Genomic DNA, 8,761 nt, shown 5'->3' on the forward strand with positions numbered 1-8,761 from the left:
AAAATTATAATATACTACTATTATAAAATAGTACACCAATTTACTATTTGAGTTTTAATTGACCGCACCCTGACCAAATTCCATTTATTGATACACACGGTCAATCAACATTCTTCAATTATTATATAATATTCTAAATCAATGAAATTTTTCCATCAAGTACAAAACTATTTCATTTCAAGAAAAAATAAATAGAAAATAACTGCAGGTACCAAGGAGATAGATCCAAATACAGGACTCATATACTTCAAATATGACTTTGGGTATGAGTTTGGAATGGTGGTCCCAGGCGAAAAGGGTTGGGTTGCTGGAAAACGACCTCCTGGTGCACAAGATGATGGTGTTCCATTTCCGGTGCTGCATGAGAGTACCAAAAAGAAGTCAGTCAAGTGGGACTCTGAGAGCGAGACAGAACCTGAAGGCCTGTTAAGAGTTAAGATTCCCGGAAGTTCTAGCACTGCATCTCCTAACCTGTCCCCTTACCACCACTTTGCGCAGCATTCACCAGGTCCAATATTATATTTACAAGCACTTACTGTCGCATGCTAATCAAAGCTTTGGTATCGTCACTGCTGTCCATTGTCATTGTTTATTGTCAAGCTCTTTAATATTTGTGCATTTTTATTTTTATAAGAATCAGCTAATATGATAATTTTTTTTTTTTATTTTGGCCATTTTATTTAAAATATAATCTTTCCTCCCTCCCTCTTAATATATTATAAAAGTAATTTAATCTTGACCATTAGATACTTGAATTTTAAAGAAATATCTCTGTTATCAGAAATTCTTCCTAACCTTATAATAATCTAACTTGGTAATAATCTGTATTAAATAAATTAATGTTATTGATTATTAGTGATTTTAAAAACTTAACTTTTTTATTTTGGTTTACCTAAAAAATGCAAATCATATATCAACCAGATGAAATAATGATGTGAAATTATAATTTAAATAATAATATTCATACATAGCATTGTTAATGTAATTATTTATTATGTGTGCTAGTCTTACTGTTCGAGTGGCTTCATAATTGGATGGTAGAGAAACTTATCTAATTTAACGTAATAGTTCTGGAGTTACATGTATTCAACTTTCACATTTGATTTTTCTCCTGAGATTTATTCCTGTTTCAATAAAATTAGGAGAAAACATGGTGTTGATTTAAGAGCTGTTTCAGTTGTATTTTTTTAGTCATCATCATCTGCCTTTTCTGTTAGATCATCCATATCAATTTCTCTTAAAAATGCTTTTCATTATATTAGGTTATGTCGCCATTTACTAACATTATTATTATTTATATTTATATTACTTTGGTATTATATAAATGCTTGTTAATTACTCTCATAGCATCGATTATAAAGTCTTCATTACTCATTTATTACAATTAAAATTCTATTTTTGATTTATATTACTAATTACAAAAACATCAATTTTTAATAAATAAATTGTATGATTTTTTTTTTAAGGAATAGGCACTGAAGTCCAATATTTGTACGAAATATAACCAATTGCTGAATTGTTTGGTAGATTTGAGTGTTATGATCAGTAGATGTAACATGTGATGTTATAGTAGTGTTACTAATATATATGTTAATATTATGTAATAGCATTGTTTTTAGTTCTTACTGCTTTACTCTATATTGAGTTTCTGTTCATTTTTAACCTTTCGAAATTGTTTAAATTTAATTTAATTTTTTCACTATCATGTATTTAAAACCTTTTTGAAATTAACTTTTAGCCTTCAAGTTCATTGTTTTAATTCACACATCAATGATTTGAGTTATAGCTTATTGTAAATTATGTAGCAACCATTTATTTATTTTTTGGAATAGTGCCCTTCTTTAAATAAATAGTTACGCACATTTCCTGACATTTATGTAATTTTTATTGAGTTCATCTGTTCAGGTAATTACAAGAGTCAATGAAGATCTGTTATGATTTACTTAAGTCATAATTTATATATATTAAATGTCTAATTTTGGCCCCTGAGGATTTTTTCTTAAGACTTTATGTGCTTCATGATTTTGGATTCCTTTAAACAATTTTTCAAAATGAAAGATATATCAATTGGACCTTATTTTAAAAAAACAAATTATTTCTTCTTGTTTTATTAAATTTTGATTTTAATCTAATTAATAATACATGTATTTTTGTAATAAATATATTTTTTTCTTAGGTGCTGCAGCTTGGACTAGTGGTGGTTCCAGTGCTGCCTCGTCTCCAATTGTTGTCAACCAAATGCTCCATTGTCAACAACCTTCCAAGCCTCCAGTTTTCATTACTGTAAGTATTAGTATCAGAGTGTTCATTAGATTGAACAAAAAGCCTTTGTCCCTAAAAGTTATATAAAATCTTGAATTCAAATTATAAACACTAGTTCTGTCTGCCTCCTGGCTGAAAACACTTCTGTACTAGGTGGTATACCGCTTTCTAATCACCCACTTCTGAATTTAGTTATCTTTAGCCAGACCTGATAAAATAAACTGTCTAATCATGCATAATACTATTTATATAATCAGCCACTATAAAGTAATTTATGTTTATTTTACAAATAATTTCACTTAATCCAAAGGGGTTAGGTCCCAAACATTTTGGATAATTGGGGACACCAACCGTGTAATCCTTTTCTATATCTTTTGTGTAATATATATTCATAAGACATATTTGTTTAAAATGTTTCAGCCATTGAGAGACATAGCAGTGGTGAGCGGTGGTAGTGCTAGGTTTGAGTGCATCGTTGAAGCCAATCCTCAACCAACTATAACATGGTCCAAAGCTGGCGTTGCTCATCTTGGTCCTGGGGCTGCACCAGCTTACCGGAATGGTGTTTGTCGACTTGATATTCCTAGGACTTATCAACGTTAGTAATTAAACATTTTTAAAGTAGAATTTTTTTGCCAGTTATTTACTTACTTAATTTTTAGTCTTCAAATTTTTAGTATTAACATTAATTGCATTAGGTATTAACATTAGTACTTAATTTTTTTATATTATTCTTTAACTGAGTGTTTAAAAACATGAAAGTTTTTCTTTTATTATTTTAATTTAAAATTGCTTTTATATTATCTACATTAAAATAATTAATTTTTTTTTTAGTATATTAAAATAATTTTTATTTACTGTAGCTTTGTATGGACACAATATATTGTATCTTATCTTTATTATTATATAGATATTATACATAGTCATTATAAGAAATAAGAGTATGGATATATTTATATTTATGGATATATTTTTTTTAGATGATGCAGGAAGATACACCTGCAGAGCAACTAATAGCTTTGGAACAGCTGAGACGAGTGGAACATTGTCTGTCACAGGTGAGGAGAGAACTTACATCTCCAGCTAGATCCATCTGCATTTAATTATTTTTTGTTTACCAAATTTCTATTTATAAATGATTGATATATATAAAATGATGTATTATGTTTAAAACATCAAGAGTCTGAGCTTTTACAATTACCAATAAGTACATTGCATCTGTTACCATCTTGTTTCCTATCTCTTTGTATTTTTCTGTCCCATAAATAAGTTGAATAATGCTATATTTTAAGATGATATTGTTTTGGTACCATGCCATATTTCTAAGGTTGCTGATGGTTGTGCAATGAGCTAAGTTTATTTTTACAATTTTCTCACAATAAGCCTGGTAGAACTCGCTTAAATGTTTCAATGAAACAGTTACGATTTCGTTCATCTGCATTGATTACTCGAACTGTTGAGATATTGTTACTGGTTTCAACTGCTCTATTACTCATGTTAATATTTTCCTGATTTTTAATGTTTCATTATGTCATTAATGAATGTATATTGAAATAAGCTTTATTTATTTAATAAAATCTCTAGTCACACAAATGCTTTGGTGGTGGTTATTTCTTTATCCTTGGTAAAATTAGCAATTCAGTTTAAAATAAATAATTATTAATTTCATATTATTAACCTGAAGTCGTTTAAATTTTTAAAATAGTCACATTGCATTATCTTAAGAGTAGACATAAGCTAACTATTGCTAATTTTACATATCAGTTTCCTCTTTCCTTTAATAATTAACTCTTCTATGTTTTAGCAGGTACGTATTACTTTCTATCTATCTGTATTATTTTCTTTACTTTATTAACTTTAAGTACTTAAAACATCTTTCTTTTCTTTTTTAGTTTTTCTTCTCTTTCTGTCTTTTATCATTTTCACATTTCATTTTTCTTTCTTAATCTCCTACCTATCTGATTTTTTAATCTCTTGTATCTAACAAGACTAGATCTTATTTGTAATTATTAAATAAGCATTTTCCTTATATTAATAACTCTTAGCTCTCCTTTTCAATTAATCACTGTTCAAAATTTTCTTGATTTTCCTTTCTTTGAATATTTATTATTTTGGTTTTATTTCTTCTTTTTTTATTTGCATGTTGTTTTTTACTTTCTTTTTTGTGTGGTTATATTATTATTTATTTTAATTTTACGTATGAATTTATCCAAAAAGAATTCCCCATATTTTTAATGAACTAATTGTTTTGTTTTATCAATTATTTTCAATTAATTTGTGTGACTTGTTGAATTTTGTCCTTATCTCTTGAGTCTGAATTCACTATTACCTTCTCCAGGTTACTCGAGCAGTAAACAATATTTATTAATATATTAAATATAATTTTTTTTTCATAAAGTTACCTATTTATGAATAAGTGATATTATAAATTTTAGAGGGTTTACATGTTGCATTTTTAAAAGAAATTTTTTAGGTTTTTGTTTTTTCGGTTTGAATACATCCTTTTTGAGTTATATTTCAAAATAAAGTGATAAGAAAGAATGAAAAAAGTTTTGTTGCATTTATAAGTTATGAATTATCTATTTTAATCTCAGAGTAATTATCTATGACATATTGGGTTAGTGCATTTTAAAGTAACTATTGTTAGTGACAGAGATTTATTCCTTGAATTATTTAAATCAGAATATACTTTCATCATTCAATTTCATTTGGTTAGTTAGGAAATAATTTTTTTTTTACATGTTTAAATTATATTTTATAATATATTTATATATTGCATAATATTATATCCATATTCTTATACCAAGACTGCTACCGTGGCCATGGAAGAGTGCCTGACCAATCAAAAACCTATTTGTTACCAACCTTTTCTAACCAGAGTGGGAAGGTCGAGTTTTCAATCCAAGGAACTGTCATGATATGGAAACAAATATATTTACATCCAAAAAGGTGGACAGCTATTATTTTTATTCAGTACATCATCAACATTTTAGAAAATCGGATATTTTTACTAAATAATATGCTAAAATAAACAACCTTGGGCACATAAAATTATAATAACTATTAATAAATAATTATTATAATTTTTTAAAAATATTTGCAGTAATTTAAAGTTTTTTGTTTTTTTTAAAATGAATTTGATTTTTAATAAAACTACAAATATATCTTTTAAGGTATTATAAGGTTTATGAATTTGAAACCAAAATTGAACTTTAGATTATATTTGGAGATAGATGTATATAATAAATTGATATATAATAGCCAATCAGACAAGTCGGAAGTATCAGTAAAAAATGGTGAAAAAAGTGAAATAAGATTGACCACTTATTGCAGAAGCCCCTTTAAGAAATCTTAAATCATTATTAACAAAGCCTACAATAATGCAAGTTGTTCTGAATCCCCTTCTATAAAATTAATACTACTTTTTTCTCTAACTATTCTCTAATTATCTCAAAAGATATCAGGTATTCAAATTGCACTATGAGAAAAAAATAAGATCTTGTTTATGTCTCATGCATAAGAAAAAAGAACCTGGAGTCTGTTGAAATTCTGATCTTAATATATCTCCTTGGTAAAGTTACTTGCTGGCTATTTTTGCACCCTGTTGGAATGCATTTCAGGTCTGAATCACTCTGTTTCTCTTAGCTAGCCAAAATATAATTCCCACATCCTTTCTTTGTTCGATAAAGTTGTTATCAGCACAAATTTTCTCAAATTTATATTCCTTCTATTTTTTTTTTATAAAGTATGTATATTTTTTTGTTTATTTATTTATTTTTTACAAAGACAGCATAAATCGATTTATAGCTGAGACTATTGTTAAGATTTTTTAATTAAATAAATATTTAAATATTTTTATAAACATTTAAGTTACGAAATCTTTTTTCTCCGAAAAAAAAATTGTATACGTTAAAAAAGAAAAATAATGCTTCATTCCAGAGACATCTGGAAAGAATTCTCAAAGTCAGAAAAATATATGTATGTATCTTACTAAACAATGCTTTAAATGAGATGATGTCTCTAGAATGGCTTGTTGATTTTTTAGAGTGTAAAAATCTTGTTGATTTTGATTCCTTTTGAGGAATTACAGCTAAAACAAAATTGATCTTTTTAATTTCAAATCAATGTTCTGGTGCTTGTCATTACTTTCTATTCTGTAAATTGTAATTGTAAATTTGACCATAAAGATATACTTTTTATTATTACTCCTAATACTGAAATAATTTTGACACCATTGACTACGATACAGAAATTTTTGCAGTAGAATACTTACTACAATGTTGATAATGTGAGGAAAAAAATTAACTAACTAATTTATAAATCTAAGTTGAGGGTCGCTGATTAGAGGGTGGGAAAAAGTTTTTCATTTGCTAGTTAATTACAAAAGTTAACTTATATTTCAAGAAAGAATTACAATGCAGAAAGTAAGGGGGAGTCTGCTCTATGCCTTTATTTTTCTTATGATTCTTTATTTTCAAAAACCTTTGAGGTGTTACCCCCTTAAGATACATATTTATTTAAAAAACGAAAATAATTATAGTTTTGTTGACTCTTTATGTACAAACTACACGCCTATTATATTAAATGACAACTTCTTGAGTAAATGATTAGGTTTTCAGGTGGAACGATTTTCCAATTTCAACTTTTTGAATTTAATCCGTTAAATTTTTCTAATTCAAATGATCATTATGCAGTGTGAATGACATATTTTTTTTGTAGAGTTGTAGCTAGGATAGAGGGGGAGAAAACTTTAAGCCTGTCTCAGACCTCGTTTTAAGGGGTACAACAAAATCACAAAAAATTGATTTTTTTTTTTTTCTCGGACCCTCCATAGAAAAATATAAGGAAGAAATAAGCACAAATGATGTTAACTTGATATGTGCTTCCTTTTTCTACCCATGGGTACTTTAAGGGGTATTGCAGGTATACACTGTGTGTAAAGAAATGATGGCGCTGTGTGCGCATTTTTTTTCTACTTCAAAAAATTGATGATAATAATAATTACCCATATTTAAGTGTCAATGATTTGTGATTTGAGAATAAAGTAAACGGGATATGTAATTAAAACATAGGTATATCCACAATATTAGTTTTTCGCATGTTTACCCAATTCACAATTTTTGTTAACTTTGACAAAAATCAGACAAGACGTTTTTGAAATATGGGTGTCAAGGAAAATACTTTTGTGCATGCCTTAGTGAAAGTAGCAGATGGAATTTGGTAAAATTTATTTCAGACCATGGCAACAATAATCTTCAACTTACCCCAAACCTAAGGCCAATTCGGATGATCCATTTATGAAATGTAGAACTGTTAAAGAAAATATATTTGCGGATGTACAAGCGAAAGTAATGAATGGTTCTGATAAATTTATACTATATCATTTTTGCTAAACCCCAACTTTCGATTCTGTTCAAATCGGTCTGTTTCTGATTCGTAGGTATGTGAAAATTTCATTCTATACTATTTTCTGTTCTATCAGCTATCATTCTCTGTCGTTCATTATTCGATGGAACCGACCCGCACAACCACCGAAAAAGTATTCGCTCGATTATGCCCGAACACAAAAGTAACTACAGTCATGAAAACAAAATTTTTCCTGGGTATCTATAATGTAAAATTTAATAATAATAAAAAGGACATATTTTTTTTTTTTTTAATATTTCTTGCATTAATACAAAGCTTTCCTACCTTCGGTCATGAGGAAGCAATAGTAAAATTTATTGTTAACGGTTGAAATACAGACCATTATAAGCCAACCTACCCACTGGAAATGGGAAGGAAGTTATACTGACCTATATGCTTGGAAGAGTTTTTTTCTATAATAATCCAATGCGCATAATTTAGCCGAGTGGTAAGGGATGAAAAAAAGAAGTTGAAAAATTAGCACGTTTTGTTAATTTTCGTGACCTGGTAACACTGGAGTATCGGCGCGAAAAGACAGTTGTGAGCCATAAGTGCTGCTCTTAACTTCTAGTAAGCAATCTTTTTGTTGAAAGTATTTTGATAGTCTTAAGTGCTAATTGTTTACTACAATTCTTACCTTCTTTTATCCTGGTAAAATTAAGGTATGTTATAACTTAGAAAAATGATTAGAGATGTGGATTTAGTTTATTAATACTATATTCACATCTCCAATCATGATATGAATCACTGCTGTTATTGAATAGTGTCACATCTGACAAAAAAAGTTTTTTTTTTTTATTTTGTGTTTGAAGTATTCTTTAGATTGTACTGTAGACTGGACGACCTCAGTAAAGAATATAACCGCAGTCTACTATATTTATAATACGTCCGATTCCTAATAAAAACAAAAAGTATTTTTTGTAAAATGTGCCACCATTCAACAAAAGCAGCATTAGGAATAATAAATTATTCCTTGTCTTGGCCTCCTGTTTTTTATACTCGATTTATCAAGCGTCATCTTTAGGCTCTAACGGTACAACTTTAAGGCATGAATTTCTGAATCATTTTAATGAGCATTATGAATGACCGTTTT

The 8,761-nt window shown here is 28.1% G+C and overlaps 1 protein-coding gene across 6 annotated transcripts in view; it reads left to right on the forward strand.

Annotated features, from left to right (window-relative positions):
• Nucleotides 1–3,858, forward strand: part of LOC106678806 (uncharacterized) — a 286,482-nt gene extending 282,624 nt beyond the window's left edge. For 5 of the 6 annotated variants that reach the window (XM_067049279.1, XM_067049285.1, XM_014417565.2 and 2 more), the window contains 4 exons: nt 209–508; nt 2,177–2,283; nt 2,683–2,860; nt 3,243–3,858. In XM_067049279.1, the coding sequence (XP_066905380.1) occupies nt 209–508; nt 2,177–2,283; nt 2,683–2,860; nt 3,243–3,349 (692 nt within the window). In that variant the 3' untranslated portion in view covers nt 3,350–3,858. The remainder of the gene's footprint in view (nt 1–208; nt 509–2,176; nt 2,284–2,682; nt 2,861–3,242) is intronic. The other variant, XM_067049281.1, reaches the window with a different exon arrangement.
• The last annotated feature ends 4,903 nt before the right edge of the window (nt 3,859–8,761 follow it).

The sequence above is a fragment of the Halyomorpha halys genome, unplaced genomic scaffold (genome assembly GCF_000696795.3).
Source record: "Halyomorpha halys isolate HHAL.00 unplaced genomic scaffold, Hhal_1.1 Scaffold161.1, whole genome shotgun sequence".
In the NCBI taxonomy this organism is placed as follows: Eukaryota; Metazoa; Arthropoda; class Insecta; order Hemiptera; family Pentatomidae; genus Halyomorpha; species Halyomorpha halys.